This window comes from Passer domesticus, chromosome 6, assembly GCF_036417665.1.
Source record: "Passer domesticus isolate bPasDom1 chromosome 6, bPasDom1.hap1, whole genome shotgun sequence".
In the NCBI taxonomy this organism is placed as follows: domain Eukaryota; kingdom Metazoa; phylum Chordata; class Aves; order Passeriformes; family Passeridae; genus Passer; species Passer domesticus.
Window position 1 is genome coordinate 31,113,295 of NC_087479.1, and position 18,806 is coordinate 31,132,100.

Here is an 18,806-nt window from a genome sequence, read left to right on the forward strand (position 1 = left end):
CCGTGTCACTGTGCAGTTTATTTTCTAAAGCAAAGACTATGTGCAGCATTCACTTGCACTTGAGTTAACGTTCCATTCAGATCTTGCTTATCCATTCCTGAATTCTTTCTGCTTCTGTCAGACCAGAAGAGCTTGAGAGAATTATGTATCTGTTTGCATATCCGAGGGACCCTTAAAAATAGAGTGGATATTTCCATTCTCATTTCTAGAAGTGAGAGAAATCAGGGTGGAATAAGAATTATCCTCCCATGGAAGTCAAGTGATGTAAGAACTTACTTCCTCATGACTGAACATATTAATCGGTTGTGAAAATGCTCCTTGCTAATTTTACTGAAAAAAAAACCAGGTCTGCTTGAACTCCCCACAGTGGTAAGTTGAAACTTACCCATCTGTGCCCTGACATGAATTAAAAATCTGCATAAACCTGACCACAGCATCTCAGCTGAAATCTCTTCAACCACATTGGAAGCTCTTGTTTCATCACACCATACTCTGGAAATATTTTAAATGAATTGCCAAAGACTGCACAAAACAGGGTTGCAGGGCTGGGAAGTGAACCAGGACTGCTGATTCTGTGTTCAGTGCATTAGGCCACAGTTTCCCCTAGACCGGACATTTCTGCATATGGTATAGAAATGTGTCTCCTGTTTCTATTTCATATGGGCTGAAATGACTGCAATTAATCTGTGCCCAGCTGCTGGCCAGCAGGTACCACTGCAATTTCTGAATATATTTGGGGCTTTCCCTTTGGAAGATCCTGAGAATTGATTTTCTAGTCACAACAAGTGATTGATCACAACAAGTTAAAAAGTAAAAGAAAAAAAAAAGAAACACATGAAAGCTTATATTAAATTAAGAACAATATTCTAAGTAAGATTATAGCATGTTCTTCACAGAATAATTACTTCTTAGCATAACCATTTGTGAACAAATGAGATTTTTCAGTGTATTTAAATAGTCTGTTTTCTTCCTTCGATTTCCCCAAATTTTGTACCAAGCCACACTTTAGGCTGGCACAACTCACCACTGCCTCCATAAAAAGCAGTTTTGCATTGCCACCATCTTCTTGCTCCCCTCTCCGTGTTATCCATTCTTGGGCAAGTGTGTTTACCTAATCACATGGTTAGCTGGAAATACTGAAAGACTAATCAGGGTGGTTTTCCCACACTAGTTTTAATCTAAGTGATCATCCCAGTGAAGTACATTGCCCAACAGACAGATATTTGGGCCACCTAAGGTGCCAGATAGGGAAGGGAACAGTGTAGGAGGAAGGTGAGGTTGATTGTTTCATAGCAACGCTGTCCTAACTGGCCTTACCTTAAAGCAAGTAAAATATCACCAAAATCAAACATATACTAATCCCAAAGCACCCTGTGAGCATGCTCCAAAAGGACAGAATGAACAACCAATACCACAGATCACCACTGCAACTGCTGTGCACACCAACCATATCTACATCACAAGATGTGCTCCCCATCCTCCCACCTGGGTCTCCATCTTTCTAACATGGAGCAGAAATTTCTATCCAGATAGTTCTGGGTTATTGCAAATCATCAACTGGAATAATTTATGAAACTTTGATATTCTGATGAGTTAGATCCATCTCAAATACATTAGAATAGATAAGGATTTGACTCTGACATTGTTTTGGATCTTGTTGGAAAACATTTTTTGAGGCAGTAGCATCAAGTAGAATGAATAATTTTTTCATCCCATGTGTGGTAACAGGATTCCTGTTTAGAACTTAACAAAATCTGACTTTGCTGATATACTAATATAGATTTAATCAGCTCGGTTTAGCTAAATCCTTATTAAGACGTGTGTAATGACCACCCAGTGTTTTATCTCACACTAGGATTGTGAATGAAAGCTACTGCAGAAGAAATTCCCAAATGACCTCTAATAATTTTCCTCAAAATGGCAGAACATCCATCTGACTTTCATTTTTTGTAAATGCATCATTAGCAACTGTATACAAACATAAGCATCACGGTGGTTTGTGGAGGCAGAGTTCAAAACTTTCATATTTAGGACTTAGAGCTATGAATTGGTCACTTAAGTTCTGCAATGACTGACTAATCTGGATTGCATTACTTAACTTCCACTGATCCTATTACGGATTTTAAGATGTGAATGCCATGCAGATCAGAATTATGCAACCTAACCTCCATAATACATCTATATATAATTCTTCTGCCACAGATTCAGAGTCCTGCTATACTCCATGGCCACTCCTGACCACCTCTTTCATCAGAGGTGTCACAGACACATGTGAAACCATTTCAAGGAATGGTGAATAAGAAGACTGGTCAAATGTATATGTTTTGTACATGTGTTGCCCATGATGGTACTTGGTGAGTGATCTCTCTGCTGGACCTTGTCACAATCCACAAACCTTCAGGTATGTTTTCTCTCCCCAGTCCAGTTGCAGAGGGGAGTGACAGGGACACTCTAGTGGGTGCCTGGTGTCCAGCAAGGGTCAGTTCACTATACTTACACAGATTTCTTGTATGTTATATGGCTTCCTAATAACATACACTACCTTCATTTTGCTTTAGCTGTAACAGTTGCCTCCCCAGTTCTCATTTCAAAAGTCCCACAGCTATCTAAATGTTACAGCAGAGCAATGGCATTGACATAAAAGTTAGTTTTCGTAAAGTGCAACTTAAGAGTGTTTGATATAGCAAAACATCAAATGCAATGTAAAAAATAATGATTTTTAACCTCACTTGCCCTTTGCCGTACTGAGCATATCTTGTCTCTAGCCAAGGAATCACCTGTGTACCCATACCAAAAAGTGAGTACATAGCAGCAGCTCTAGTGAATAGAGTAACAGAAGCTTTCCTTTTTGGAGGTAACTCTTCCAAGTCATAGAGAAGGTGGCCAAATTTCAACTCAGAACACTTAAATGGTCCAGATTCTAACAGAAAGCAAAGAGGCACAGAATTTACAAAGATAAGGCCCCAAAACGTGGTGGTTGGAAGAAAAAGTAGTAAGCTGAGGTGTCTGAATGGTGACATATATGCCTGACTTGCCACGGCCTTGTTTGCACAGGCAGGACTCACACATACTACAGAAATGAACCATTTGCATTGAAAACACCTGTTCACTTAATTCTGCTCAAAAAAATCGAAGGTGGAAAGCCCTGAAACCAGCTGCTGCTCAGCAAAATAATACCAGTACTCCAGGACTGTGTTCTTCAAGCTTTCCTTTCTAGAAGAACATAAACAAATAGGATTTCAGAATCAAGACACAAATCAGAGCAGATTTTCTGTCCTCTTTAGGATATTCAGGTAAAGGGAGAGAAAGTGCTTGCAAGACCTCTGCTTCACACACTGCTGCACGAGACTGCTAGCAGAAGTCGAAGGGCCTACCACAGGTGAAGAAGCAGTGGGTCCTTCTCCCCTTACTACCTCCACACACAAAAATAGAAGCCCAGGATGAATCTCACATTTTTCAGCTGACAACTGAATACACATTTTATTCTTAACAAAGAAATTCATGAAAACTTTAAGGAAACGGAAATTATTTGAAATTATTTGTGGTATATTAAAAAACAGTTCATTTTATTGAGTTGCTGCTATGATAATAATTTTAATATTAAATATATTTAAGGAATTAACATAAAAACCACACACCTAAATTAATTATCTTGTCAGCATTGTGTCTCATTCTTCAGATGCAGTGGATAGAGCTACACCACCATCTGACAAACTGTATTATTCTTAAGCTTTCTTGTACAGAATCATGTTAATTGACTTATCTTAATCAAAACAACAACTTACAGAATGTTAAATATTTTGACTTTAAAGCCAAAATAAAATGGGAAATAAATTAGCAGGAAGTCACATTATCTTGCCAGTCACAAGACGGGAAGTTCTCTGAAAGGATTCTTATTGCTAAGTAGAATATTATACTGTGCCCACAGCTGAGTTTTTAACACTTTTCATGAGAATTGTAAAATTATATAAAATTGGGTTTGTAAAGTATTTTTAGTATCTGGATGAGGTGGTGCCATGAATAACTGTTCCATTTTTTAATGTACTCTCCTGAAAAAAGAATAAAATTTACAAAACAATTGGAAATTTCCCCCCCAAAGCCTCCTAGAGAAAGAAGAAAATTTTAATATTGCAGGTTTGAGATGTGTGCTGCTTGAAACATGTTGGTGTCTTTATCAGAGAAAGCATGATAACAGTTTACTGTAATTGTACCATTAAGTTTATGGTAGAACCCTTTTATAGAAACATGGAATTTTGATCTCTAGGAATATTGCAACATAAACTATCTAGAAATGAACCATGCCTTTCCTTGCCTTCTATGCTAAGATAAAAATAGATTTTGTTTACAATGCTCTAAGTAATCACTCCACAAAATAAAACTATATATGCTTAGTGAAAAGGAATTATTTCCTTAACAAATACACTTCACAAACGCAATACTGCCCTGCTTCTGGGCATTCAAACACGTGATGCAAATTTATAGTCTGGCCTTCAGTGATGTGAGGCACTCCAGATTCCCTTGAAATGGTGAAAAGTCCTCCCAATTTCCCATGTTCCTGTCTCTCCCTCCTGGGAAAGAGTCAAACAGTAGTGTGGGAATCAGACACATTATTATTGCCAGCGGAGTTTGCCCCATCCTTTTGAAACAGAAAGAGAGAGCAGGTCATTGCCACTCCTATAGTACCACAAGAGTAGGGGAAAAAGCTCAGCTACAGGAAAAAATGAAGTGGGATCACAACTGACAGAGAAGGTTTTTAGAGAGCAGCTGTGAAAAAGTGAGGAAGAACACAGGAAGCCTGGGATAATGGAATGTGCAGTGGGAAAGTGACGTCTTACAGCAGCAGCACCACTATGTTTTGGGTTCTCCATGAAGTCTGGAAAATGAAATACATCAGTTGGCAAGCATGCATACAAGGACTTAGAAGGAAGAAATAAAAATCCAACCGACAGACAAAACCACAGTATAATCTTTTATTATAACTTAATTTACTTGATGGTCTGACTCATGATTTTTGAGTCCTCCGGGTTCGCAGCTCTGCTCCACTTTTTCTTCAGATCAAGCAGCACATTTACCATTTAAGTTCCTGAAAAGGAATTTGGTTGCTGCTGCTTCTTGATTTCACTGCTTTACCTAAATCAACTACAAATGCTTCCATTTCAGAGTGCATTTAGAAAAAGGGACAACTCGAACTTAACACAAACCCTCCCGTGCCGTCACTCCCCCAGAACCGCAGTTACGGAACAATTACAAGAAGGGCCCCGCTTTTCCAGGTCCCCGGGGAGCCCCACACTGGCAGAGCCGCACACGGCGCCGCTCCAGGCAGCGCAAGGGACCCGGGGCTGAGGGCGGCCGCTCCGGGAGGAGCCGCCCGGAGCAGGCACCGGGCGCCGCTTCACCCACTGCCCCGCGCTCTCCAGAGACGGCCGCACTTTCGCGGCTACGTTCAACTCCGGCGTAAAAAAGTAGCCAAAGAGTGCGAGCCCAGCCCGCAGGCGGAGACTCCGGCGATCAGCCGCGCCTGCCTCGAGCCCCCAGCCGCTGCAGGCGCCTGAGCCGGCGGCCCACTTCCTCCCACCACTCCCGGGACGCTCTCCCCGGCCCGCGGCAGCGGCCCCGGGGTCTGCGCGGCCCCGCGTCGAGCAGGGAGCGCCCGGCGCGTCCCGGCCGGCGGGGCCCGGGAGCGGCGGCCCCGCGCCCTCGGAGCAGGAAGGAGCGCGGAAGCGGGCAGCCCGCGTATCCCTCCGCGGCGCCGTGCGTGCGTGTGCGGCGGCGGCTCCCCGGGAAGCGCGTGAGGCAGCGCCAGGGGGAGGGAACTACTTTCAGGAAACTCGAGCGTCGGGCAGCGCCGGGCGCCGCGGGGAGGGCGGCGGCGCGAGCCCATCCGGTGGCGGGCGCGGGTCAAGGGGATTACTTTCCTCCCCTCGCTCTTCCCTCCTCTCCCGCCTCCCTTTCCCCCGTGGTTATTTTGGATCAAGCTGTGGCGGCGGAAGGAGCCTAAAGTCAACGCTTCCGCCCAGTTTTCCTGTGAGGAGGAGGCGGGGGCGGCCGCGAGGAGCCGAGGCGGCGGCAGCGGCCGCTAATGGAGTTGTTGCCGCGGAGGAAGCGCCGTCGCTGAACTTCCCCGCGGGCTTTCTCCCTCCTCTCCCCCTCATCCTGCAGCCGAGGGCTCCTCTCTCGCCCTGGGAGCTCTGCTCCCCCTCCCTCCCCGCGCCTCTCCTCACACAAACAGCCGTGACGCATCCTCGCTCTCCGCCGTCCCCCCCCTTCCCACCCCCAGGCTGGTTTAAAACGCCTCCCTCCCCCCGTCGCCAGCCTTCTCCTTCGGGCCGGCGCGTCCTCCCTCCGCAGTGCTCGGCGTCGCTTTGGAGGGGGTGGGAGATCCTCGTCGAGCCTCTCTGCCCCCCTTTTCCCCTTCCCTCCCCGCCTGCCCCGGCCTGCGGCGGCTCCGGTGTCTGGAGGAATTTCTGCCGCCGCCTGCCCCGGCTGCGCGCGGGAGGCGGGCGGGCAGGGAGGGAGGCGGCCGAGCAGCAGCAGCAGGAGGAGGAGAAGGAGGAGGAGGAGGGCAGCAGCGAAGGCGGCTGCAGCGGGAGATGAGCTGCAGCGGGAGGACGGTGCGGTGCAGCTTTTTGCGGCGGGGAGCCCTCTCTTGTCTCCACAACTCTATCCCCCTCTAACTGGGAGCAGCTCAATATCAGAAGATCCGTGGGTTTTGCTTCTGTTTGCTTCACCATCACCACCATCATCATCGTCTCCAAAGACAGGGGAAATAGGCTGCACCGCCGGACATCAGGATTTCGAGTTTCCAGGATAAAGACCGCTCTCCTGCTCCTTCCCCCCGCCCCTCTCCCTTACTCACCGCACGGCCCGTGCCCTGGCCGGGGGCGGCAGACCGGGGGTAACAATGGTGAAGTTTCTGGTGAGTTCTGGCTGCGCCCTGGCTGCGTCGGTGCTGCTCCGTGTGCCTGTCGGATCGTGGTGAGGAGAAAATGAGCGAAGAGACGGCGACTTCTAACGAGTAAGTGGCGGTGCTCCCCCTCCCCTCCGCCCCGGGATCGGAATGGGGATGGGGCTCGGCGCGTCCCTTCGGCTCCGCGCCCCGCGGGGCCTTTGCCCGCGCACGTACGTGTGCTGTCCTCCCCCTGCGCGGACTGCGCATTTCTGCTCGCGTACATGGAAGCCCAGAAGCTCCCTCTTTGTGAAGGAGCTTGGTTTGGAAGGGCTACGAGCCGCCGGCCAGAAAAGCTTGGTTTAGTTAAAGCCCGGTAGAAAACGGTGCAGGTAACGACGGTGTCTTGGAGGGGGAGGATGGGTCTGAAATGCCCAGAGAGGTGTCGGCACGTACTACCTCTGATAAAATCCTGTTACTTGTAGATATTTCACATGGAAACTAGTGTGTGGGAGCTTCATCCTGCAGGAAACTGCTCCTGAATTTTAATTGGATGAGTCAGTCAGTGTAAATACAGCTTAAACCTACCCTAAAGCCCTTTATTTTTCTTTCTTTCTTTCTTTTTTTTTTTCCCTTTTAATGAGCATTTGGGACTTTTTCCCCGTTCCCTTCCCCCTCCCCACCCCCCAGAGAGGAAAGGGATAGTTCAAGGATCTCTTAATATTTTTGCTGTGACTGGTTTGGAGGAAATCCAGAGGAGATTGTGTGTGTGTGCGGCTGTATTCCCCTGCATGTAATCAGTCTTTGAAATACATTTGTGTCGGAGGCGGTAAATGTTTCTCAGAAAACATCTGAGTTCTTTATGGCGTTGAAACAGGAATATAAAGTATTTTGAAACTTTTCTTGTGATCGGGAAGTTTAAAGTTGATTGCTGCGGTCTCCGAGCCGTAGCGTTACGATTTGCGGTGTCGGTGTTTGCTCGGTCTGATTTTATGAATGATGCGGTGACGGCCGCGGCCATGGCGGTGGGGAGGGAGCGCTGCGCCCATTGTATCTGCAGGTAGCGGTGAGCGGCCGGGGAGCAGCCGAGCTGACAGACAGGGTGCGGACAGGGCTCCTCCGGCAGGAAAGATGGATTTCCCATTTCGCCGCCTTCTTCCGAGCAAAGCCTGCGCACCTTCCCGTGCGCTCCCCAGACGCGGCGTTCGGGTCCCCGGGGAGCCCCGCGGGGAGCGGAGCCCGGCGGGACGCGGGGCTCGGGCGCTCCCCGGACGCGGCGCTGAGCGGGCCGGGGCCGGCCGGGCCGGGGGGAGCCGCCGCGGCGCCCGCGGGGCCGGGAGCCGGGGCCGCCGCCGCCATGTTTCCTTTTTTTGTGAATCGCTCTCATTTGCATACCACAATCTCCATTCATAAAAAAAAAAAAAAAAATTGCGAAAAAAGAATTGCTGTCGCCACCGCTGACCTGCGGCGGAACCTGCCCTGCGGAGCGCACGAAGCGGCTGCTCCCGGGCTGAGGGCCGGCCTGCGGCCCGCGGCCGGCGGCGGAAGGTCTCCAGGACCTGCTGTATTAATATGTGCTGTTCCCTGCTTGTTGACACAGTTATGTGGGAAATATCAGCTCGGGGAGGTGCTGGGAGCACGTGATCAGCTCCATTCATAAAATACCTGGCTGTCCATTCACAGTGCAGTACAGTGTCTGCATTCAGCAGCCTCGCAGATCAGACCTGCATGGGAAGGGAGAGGCAGCCAGGCCGGCAGGTTTATCGGAGAGGGCAGCAGAAAGAGGGCTGATGGCTGCCAGCATGGGAAGTCACTGTAAAGGGAGATATGAAGGGACGAGAAAGGCTTCTTTTTATGGTTTATGTTTATCCTTTTCCTATAAAGGAGCATGAATTCAGAAGTACCTTCTCGCTGTACCGTCTTACATTTAAACTAGGAATGGTGTTATTCAGAAAATGTTGAAATATTTTCCCCTTCAGGAATACTGAGTCAAAAATAGAGTACTGAAAATCAAATTCATTATTATGAATGTATTTTCAAGGCAGTGTATTAATCCATTTGGAGTAGTTTACATTTTATTGAACAATACAGACTTACATCTGCAAGGGATCAACATGGTGCAGAGGGAAGACAGTCATACCTAATGAGGCATCTGAAAACGTTGTCATTATAAAATACAGGTGACAGTGAAGACAACTAAATTGATAAAAATCAACATTGCGATTCATTTTTCTAGATGTTTATTCTGAGAATTCTACAGCAGATTAGCAATCGTTGTTTCTCCTTAACCTACGCCGTAGCTAAAGAGACCTCTGAAATATCAGAATACTAGGAAGGGACGAGTATGGCATAAATTGTTTGGAGGGCAATGTATTATCTTTGATTTTAGATTTATTGAAAATTTTTAAAACCCACGGTGAAATTTATTGATGAAGGATCCCCAGAGCAGACAGTGTATTTATCTGATGTAACTGTTGTGTGGTTGCCAGTGTTAAAATGGTGATGTTCATTGCTCATGAGTGCACTTTTTTATTATCTTAACAAATTACAGTGAGGTGATCCTTAATTATATATCTGTGGAGTGGAGGAGGCTTGTTGTTAGTGCAGCCTAAGAGAATATGTGGAATATTACTAATTTTATTTAATACAAGAAAGGAAAGCTCGTATACCGTATTTGCTTTGAGTTTATTCAGTGGTGCTGTAGAACTAAATGTGTTCTTATATAATTATCCTTACAAAGCACTATAAACAATACTCTTTCTGAAAGAATAGATGGGCGTTTTTGGGGTTTTTTTACTTCACGTATTTAAATGTCAAAAATAAGAAAAATGTTTCTCGGTTGCTTTGCTTTTTTTTGACAGCATTTTTTGTGTGGCCAGAGTCATAATTTCTCTCTGGTTGCTTTTTCACATAGCACAAGCATGTCACTTCAAATGGCTGGGAAATATGATTGAAACACCAGATAAACTATTAGTGCAAGTAAGACAGATCTACAAATTGAAATTCCTATATTAGAAGTTCACCGTGTTTAATTTTATCAGTAGAATTGATGGCATCAATGGCCTTGAGTTCATTAACAGACTTTCGGCATATAAGAGTGAATACGGGTACTTTGCAATGCATTTTTTGTCATTGTAGCTGCCAGGAATATTTTGGTAATTGAGCATTATTCTTTGTTTATAAAACTTCATTTTACCGAGTCAGATATAAATATTTGTGGTGTCTGGAGTTTGACCTCAGTTAATTATAAATTCTCAGTGATGGTGGGAAAGATTAATTAAGAAGCTACGTTAAGGACTACTAGGTTTCTTCTTGATCATGAACATATGGAAGGCAGCCTTATAAAATTCTGATTACTACAGATGAGTCTTCATTGGTGATTTTTACACTGTTCTGGTAATTATGTTATTGTATTTGTCAGTTAGGTATTATTTAAATGAAAGTATTTCTAGATAATTTTATTCTTTTTCTTCCTCAGTGATGTTTTGCAGTCAGGGTGGTCAGCATCAACACGATATTTTCCCAAAAACAACCCATTTTTAAATGGAGGAATTAGTAGAATTTTTCAACTCATGGGTCAATTTGCTACTCATGCAACTGAATATAATAATGTTAAAGGAGTCATGTCAGTGAGCACTATACCAGATTTCTGTTTTGTGGCAGGTTTTAATTGCTGTCTAGAAGTGGTACTGAATTTCTGTGTTAGGGAAAACAGAATAGTTGTTGTGCTGTGTAGTCCTCATTCAGTGGGGGTGAATGATGACAGGCTTAAGATGGAGTCGTAGTTGCTGCAATCGAAAAGTAGGAGCCCTGCTTTACTGGCTTGTTTACTTTCCTCTGTATTGCAGGTGGCCGCTTTTTATTTCAGGGAATGCCACTGCTCTTGAATCGTATTCAGTGTTGCTTTTACATATTGTATTTTTTACAGATTCAGACTGTCACATGCTGATTATTTTACCACATAAATATACTCATTTTCCTAGACAATTTAATTAAAGAGATTGTAAATTAAACACAGTATATTCTTATGCTGTGTGCTTAACAACCTCAGGTTATGATGCTATGAACATCCTCAAGTCCAGATTTGAAAGAGTAAAGGTGAACTAAACTTTTAAATGAGGTATTTATTCATGTCTTCCTTTAATATATATGAAAATACCATTTGTACTTCATTTGTACTTCAGACTTGTATTAAATTTGTCTTACAAGTCCAGATACTGAAAGATGAATGTGAAATTGTATCACAGAAAGTAATGCCAATTAGTTTGGGCTTATTAGTTCTGGGAGGATTTTAACAGTTTTCAGCAGGCTAAATTTCTTTCTGCAGTTTAGGGCATACATAGACTCTGAAATTCTTCATCCCTTAATTAAAGGAATTTGTAAATAGAACTATTTTTTTTTTAAGGGAAGGATTCTCTAACCCAATTGATTATATTAAATCATTGCAATTCTGATATACTTTCATTTGAGGGAAGGTTGCTTATAGAGTCCATGGGAGGCTTTTCCAGTCTTATGAAATGATTCTTGCTGTCTGTTTGGCTTTATGTTGTATGGCACTATTTTGAAGGTGAAACTGAATTTGCATGTTACATAATCTGAGAGTCAGTTGGGGGGGGTGGGAATGGGTATTTTTACTTTTTTCTTTCAAAAAAAGGTTCACCCTAGCAACAGTCCTTGATTACTGTGATATTGCAGAAAAATGCTTTTGGATGTTTCAGTGTAATTGGAGCCAGCAATAATATTTTAATTCAGGAATGCCGAGTGTCCCTTTGTTCATTTAAAATGTAATGCTCTTGATGTGTTCAAGTGGCTGTGAGGACGTCAGTCTGATTTTTAAAAGTAAAGATGTTTTTTGAAAAGAATATATCCTGATGGGATCAGAAGTCACAGGATTAAAGCTGAGGCCAATCCTGGTGCATCTGGGGGCAAATGCTGGCAATTTTGTTTGCTATTTACCCATTCTTGTGTATATCTGGAGAAATCATGTGGATAGGTGATGACTTAATGGGATTATGACAAATATCAAAAATAAAAAATACTCTTCAGAGTATTAACACAAGTTTAAAAAGGAGATTAAGGAAATAATTTTGTCTTTTTTGTTTTTTACTCCTCTGATTCCCAAAGAGTGACTATGATATGACATAGAGTGTATGTTGTCTTAAATGCTGTTGTTCAAATGCTAAATGTTTGCTTTCTCCCTTCTACTCTTCTTCCTCAATTAGAACATGTCACACATTACTCAAAAGAATTTGAGAGATGTCTGGAAGTTGCCATATTGTTCAGGATGCCAGTTTCTTTATGGCTGCTTTGAGAAGGAAATGTCTCTCTCTTTTTCCTTTCTGTTCTAGTGTGCAACAACATTTCAGCAAGTAAATTTAAACTAGCAGAGTTTGCACAGTTATTGAATGGCTGGAATTGATTGCAAACAAAAATTTAATGTTCCCTGAAAGTATAAAGTTTGTTCCTTCCTTCTCCCTTGAAAATATTCATAGCTCTTTCTGAAAGCTTTCCATTGTTTTGTATCTATTTAATTATGGGCAGCTAATGTTCCAATTCCAAATTAAAATTCAATAAGATGTAAGCACATTTTTTATGTGCAACATTTTTTGTATACTTTCTAATTCTTTGTTAGGTGTCCCTTATTTTTTTGGTGAAAGGAGGAGGACTGAAGGCTCTCATGTATTGCCATGTATTTCTAGACTTAAGACAACAGTAATACATACTTCTGTTCTTGGTTTTTTGTACTCTGTAAGTGAAGATTGGGGTTTTTTTTGGTTAATGCTTAGACTATGCTCTAGTAAAATCTATTGGCTGTCGCTGTTTCCTGTAGTTTTTCTCATTCATAAAGTGGTAACATTTTGTATGTAGTAAAATATTTTATGATATGTCACACTAGCATAAGCACAGTACCTCTCCTACCTGAAAGTTGTAATAAGAATCAATCTATAAGACTGCAGTGGTATTGAACAGCACTTACACTTGTATAAAGTAAGCAGACATTTTAAGTGCATGTGTTTTCTAATCTTTTCACGCTTATCTTTACAGTAATGTTCATGCAGGTATCTGTGATATCAATTTGTTTAAAAATAGATATTAATTTGTCTATATTCATTGCTTTATTTTAATTTTCTCTTACATAGGAACAAGAAAAAGAAGAAAACCCAAGCAACCTACAAGTCTTTAGATATGCTAAGGGACAAAAAATTTGCATTTAAGTGCTCTGAGTGCTAGAATTTGTTTATAAATGTGATTCTGATTAAATAACAATTCACTTGCTGCACACAAACCCTAACTCCCAATGCTCCAATTAAGGTGGGGAAAACAGATGATGGTGGTGATGATGATGATGATACTATTATTAATTTTGTCCCTGTATAATGATAGTAAATTAATCTATCTGTGAAAGGAAATCACTCACAAGCGTTTTTCTCTGTAAGAACAGTAAACAATTGACAGTAAATAATTCAGACAGGGAAAACAGGCCATAGAAACTTCACCAGTTACTGTGTTCCATTCTGCACTGCTGTGTGATACCAAACTTCCATTCAGAAGGAAATATTTTTCATGTGTACACTGTGCAAGAATTCACAAATGTGTATAATTGAAACATCTAAACCATCTTAAAAATTAGGTGGTATAGCATCTGTTTCTTCTTCCCCGCCCCCCCAGATGTATTCATTCCTGTGTCTTGACTACTGCTGTTCATAATGTTTTGATTATGTAAGGAAGTCTCATTCTGTTAAAGCAAGTTTAACACTCGCCTATTCAGAACGCCAGAAGGAATTCTGTGGCCCAAATGCTTGGCTTGAATGGTTTTGTGAGCCAGATTTTCACTGGTTTGTGAGAGCAGGTGTCATTAAAGTCTATGGAAGAGTTGGGTTTTTTTGAGTTGTTTTTAAAAAACTCCAGAAAAACAGTAATAAATGAATAGGCCTTCCCCAAGACGGTCTGACAACTGTTAACAATCACCCATTTTCTTTGACTCCTGCTGGTTAGTTGAGATACTGAACTGAAGTTTGTCAAAGCAAAAATGAAACTGATTTATTTCAGTTTTAAGTAAAGTCAAATGCTGTCAACAAACGTACGTACCAACAAGAAGCATCAAAAATTTCATTAATGGAACAATTAATTACTGAAATCTAGTGCCATGTTTATTAAAAATTGTTACTGAGACTGACTGTCTTCCCTAAATAACGCCAGAACTGGTAAGGTGTAGCTGTCAGTGAGGATTCCTGCCAGGTGTTTTTATTCCTTCAGAATTGTGCAGAACTGTTTTGGTGAAGTGGTATAAACCTTGAGGGCAGAAGAGATTTCTCTCTCCTTAGCCTTTTTGGAAAGAATTAAGTAAAGGTAGTGAAAGGTGGAAGCACTGTGCCTGCTCCGATTTAAGAATTTTTATGTAGCTTCTTAGAAACTTTTTTAACCTCTCAGTGTGATAAAGTATTCTGAGCCCTGGGTGTTCCTTTCTGTGCATGATGTGCTTATTCTGAATCCCAGTACATCATGTCTTAATATGAGGCTGATATATCTTGAACATTGAACAGGAATACATTTTTAAACGGTGTAAAGAAGCTAATTCAGAATTTAGAGATGAGATTGGTACATTTAAAATGGGAAATCCTGATGGTATTTTAATCTGTGTATGGGGCTGGCCTTACATAACAAAGCTATGTGTCTGTAAGCACTAATTATTGTTAATAATCAATGGTCTTTGCTTGCTTTAGGGCCAACAATAATTTGGAAGTTTCGTGGTAAGATAGACTTCGGATGGGTATGTTTGTGCCCTCTTCAGGGAGTAGTTAACTATCTCATTACAAGTTCTACTTGTGATTCAAATGATACTGATCTGTGCTACTGATGATGCAAAAAAATTTTGGCATTGCTGTCTCTAATTTCAGAAGATTTTTAAGAAGAAATTGATTGCTGGTACCAGTTGTACATAATGAGTGTGCCAAGGGAATGCAAAATTGTAAAATTAAATGTTTGAGAATTTTTGGGTTTGAGAACTGAGATTTTTTTTTTTTGTGCAAATAAAATCCATGTGGCCAGGATGCATGAATTTTGATGATTTTGGTAATAAGACAGATACACCATTGTAATCAGATTGCTTGGGTTCTGCTCTCAAACCTTCAGGATTGGGAAATGACCAATTTTCTTTTTTTTTCAACCCCTTGCCTCTTTTACTTCTCCTGTGCCAGAGAGAAGGATTGTGTCTTCTGGTCATGCACAGGTGGTTCTGTGTAATTGAAGACTGCATCTTCGTAAGCATTAAAATTCTATAAATACTAATATTGAAAAATAAAGCAATATTCTGACACTTTGTTAAGGTTTTTCTGTTTGATTTGTTTCTTGAGTTTAGTCTGATTTTAGTCTTTAATCTTCAGATTTCAACTATGTGAGCATTTCAAATGTTGGTAATATCGCTGTAATTGCATGCACACTTGTAGCATGCTGTTTTTTACATTCTTTCTGCTGATGTGATTTTCTTAATCATTACCTGGAAGTTGGGGTTTTAGTATTGGGGTTTTTTCCCCCAACCAGTTTGGAACCTCTCTAGATTGAGTTTATTTGAGGGAATAATACATTTGCTATGTTGAAATTTATTTTGGTTTGGTTCTTTTAAGGCAGTAACGGCATGTGTTATGATAGGTCATGCACGATTGACACATGCATCACAATGTGGCCAGTCACAGAGTGCTAGTGGGACTGCTAACATTGTACGGGCTTATTTGCTGTGGAGCCACCTAATGTAAGGGCTGGCATTAAGCTTGGGTTTTCTGTGGTGTCCCTCATGTATCCTATAGGAATGGTGTTCAGGCCTGTAAGTGCAAGGTACTTGCCGCTCTCAGTGACATGAAAATGCCAGTTGCTTGTCATTTCTTAATGAGTAAAAAATAAAAATAGTAAGTATGATTTCTATCTGGATCTTTTTTTCCTCTTCCTGAGGGGCTGGGGTGGGTGGGGAAACTTGTTGGTAAACGGTGTTCATAAAATCTTATTATGTTGTCCTTTGTGGTTCCCAAAGAAGTTAGTGTGTGTAAATCAGGCCATTATTAATTACACAGTTGTTTTAATGTATTAAGATCTGTAAGTGTCTTGACAGAATCTTGCTTCATCTTCTACTTCTTTCAGCCTCCAGAAAACTTTTTAATGGATGTGTAACCACTCTTGTGGTCTTGTGCAGTCTTGTGATAATCTCTACCACAGTATATTCATGGTTTCTGTATTTGTACTGAACGGGGCTAGCTTAAAATATCTTATATTGTCTTAGGTGTATTCAACTTGACACATCCTCTAGAAGAGCCCCCATATGCACCTTAAAATGTACGTGCTTTGTTACTATGGTGATGCAGAAGAATCGTGCATGTTAACAACCCGCGTTAGGTAATGGAGAAATCAGTTCAGCATCTGCCTGGGACATGGAAAACTGAGTCTGTGACCATACCTGCACCCCAGCCTCTTGGCTGCAGGCAGGCTGAGGGAGTCTTCTTATGGGATTACCTGCTTCCCTGTTTTCAGGTTGTCTGAAGAGCAAAGATGACTTTTTGCTAATGGTTTCAGGAAGTGAAGTAGTCTTGCCTTATCGTATGCTTTTAATTATTTTTTATTGTATACTTAGGGTGTTCTACACAGTGTAAAGGAGATGCTTGGGCAAACATATGTTTGTCACTGACACAAACCTAATTTTGCTTTTCTTCAAACTACCTGGGCTGACAATGCATGAATTCGCAAGCTTTCTTTTCTCAGTTATGGCTGCCAGCAAATCCTGCACAAGGAGTACATGTCCACATTCATTCCCCTGAAGCAAGGTAGAAAACATGAGCTCTTCTTCATCTATTAGTTGAATTCTGGATGAAGAACAGGTCTATTCAAGGAAGATATTCCAGAACACATGAATTTAGAGTGCTGTACTTTAGTATAGTGTAATTTCCTGTGGAGGCATTTTATTTTCCTTATTCTGGAGTAAGTTGTGGTTAACTAGGGGAAATCTAATAACCTTTGTTGGCTAATTAGAGGAGCTTTTTCAGGTTCTCTCTTCTTTTCTTCTCTTCTCTGTACATTTAAAAACCTATGGGATTTTTGCATTAATTAATTAATTTGTTTCTTTGTGGTTTTTGTTTGTTTTTCATTTGATTGATTTGTTACTGCTGAAAGTGATATATCTTTTCCATGTTTTGAATGTGTTGGTTTTGAAATATGTGGGTTTCTCACCAGATTTTGGCTTGTTTTTAGTAGTTTTAGGAAACATTTTTTCTGAACATTTCTCTATTAGCGTTCTCATACAGGTTATCCTGAAAAGCTTCTCTGGAAAGTAAGCCACTGGTTAGTGTCTCTTGGAGATGTTTCACTGGTCCATTGAGCAACCTTACAGGTCTTAATACCAGGGTTTTACCCTTTAGCAGTGTCAGCAAGAAGCTTGTCTTTTGCCACTCTGGAACATAACCCAAATAAAAACATGTGTTTCTTTTGCTGTAGAAGGAGAGAATACTTCCCACAGGCTACAAGTTCATCTTCTTTTCATCAGTGAAAGAAGACATTACAAAAATGTTGAAAATCAATGTTGACTCACTTCTCTGTTACAGAAAATTCAACTTTTTTGGTATTTGCAAACAAATCTTTGTGAAGTAGGACTGCAGTTATATGTATAGCTTCTTTTCAGAGCAAAACCAAAATGTATGGATTAGACTTGAGGAGTAACGAGAAATAAGTTTACCCAGTCTGTTATTTCAGCTGTTTTTTTAGGCCTGAGTGGCTTTTGGCAGATATAGGATTGGCCTTTCTACCATTCGGCAAATCTATGCTGCTTGAGCTTGAGCCCCTCAACTGAAGCTCAATGGATGAAGTAAGAGCTTTTAGTTAAAGATCCTTATGCTCCTTTCAGTATGAGCTTGGATCAACTTAGCATCCCAAATAAATGATCCAAATCTCTGCCATGTACTTCAGTGAAAGATCATTTCAGTAGAGAAGTTGTGAGAGAGATCCTAATTGAATTTCATATGGCAAAGGAGGAAGGATCAAGTGACACTTCTCAAGAGGAAGAGTGATTTTGGTCAGCTTTTCTGAGATTGCTTCACAGTTTGTTTTAAAGGCAATTACCCTCAGGTAGTGCAGAAACTGTAGTATCCTACGGTAGAAATTATTTGCTTTCTGCATTCTTTGTTTCTTCACTTATACCTATGTATTTTACAGTGGAGAAAACAAAGTGTCAATTACAGCATTAATGTCTGTGATCTAGGGAGAGATATTTGTCTTTGATGAGAGGATTTTTTTCATTGTTACTACTTGGCTTCCCTTATTTTGTCTAAAGAATAAAAATAGCACATTTCATTCGTGTTGAATTCAGTCTTAATAGTTGAAATTAAAGATTCTTTTCAATCTTTTATCATTAAACAAAAAAAAAAGGTTGTATCATGTTTTCAGTAGGATATAACTTCTTTTAGCTTTATTTACACTGGGAAATGGTGTTCTCCAAAGGAGCAATCTTACTTTCCTCTGCAATGAGTTCTTACTGTAACTCAGCAAATAATTTTGTCAGGATGTATTCCTGTTTGTCTTTGGGATTTGTCCTTTGTCAATAACAATGCTGGCCAAAAGGTAGTAAAATCTTTTATTCTAAGCTTTTCTTCATGCAATATTCCACTAGATCACAAGAAGCTCAGATCAATAATTCTCACAGTTTAAAGAGCCAGCTACTATTTGTATTCCTTTCATTTACATGACAGTATGATCAGAAATTTCTGTAGCATCTGGCAGCACAGGTAGGAAGGTTTATGTGTTCCTTCTGTCTGTCTGGTTTTGAAGATTTGATTTTTCCTAATGATAAACTTAGGTTCATTAACCTTCAGTCTCTCAAGCTGCATTATGTGCCATTTTCCTCACAAAGGAAAATGTTGTGTGTGCTTTATTTATTCCAATACTA

General features: G+C 41.5%; 1 protein-coding gene across 1 annotated transcript in view; it reads left to right on the forward strand.

Annotated features, from left to right (window-relative positions):
* Positions 1 to 6,320: 6,320 nt before the first annotated feature.
* The window catches only part of SPRED1 (sprouty related EVH1 domain containing 1), a 57,888-nt gene continuing 45,402 nt past the window's right edge, over positions 6,321 to 18,806 (forward strand). Inside the window, exon 1 of the mRNA XM_064424134.1 lies at positions 6,321 to 7,015. Coding sequence (XP_064280204.1) covers positions 6,987 to 7,015 — 29 coding nt within the window. The 5' untranslated portion in view covers positions 6,321 to 6,986. The remainder of the gene's footprint in view (positions 7,016 to 18,806) is intronic.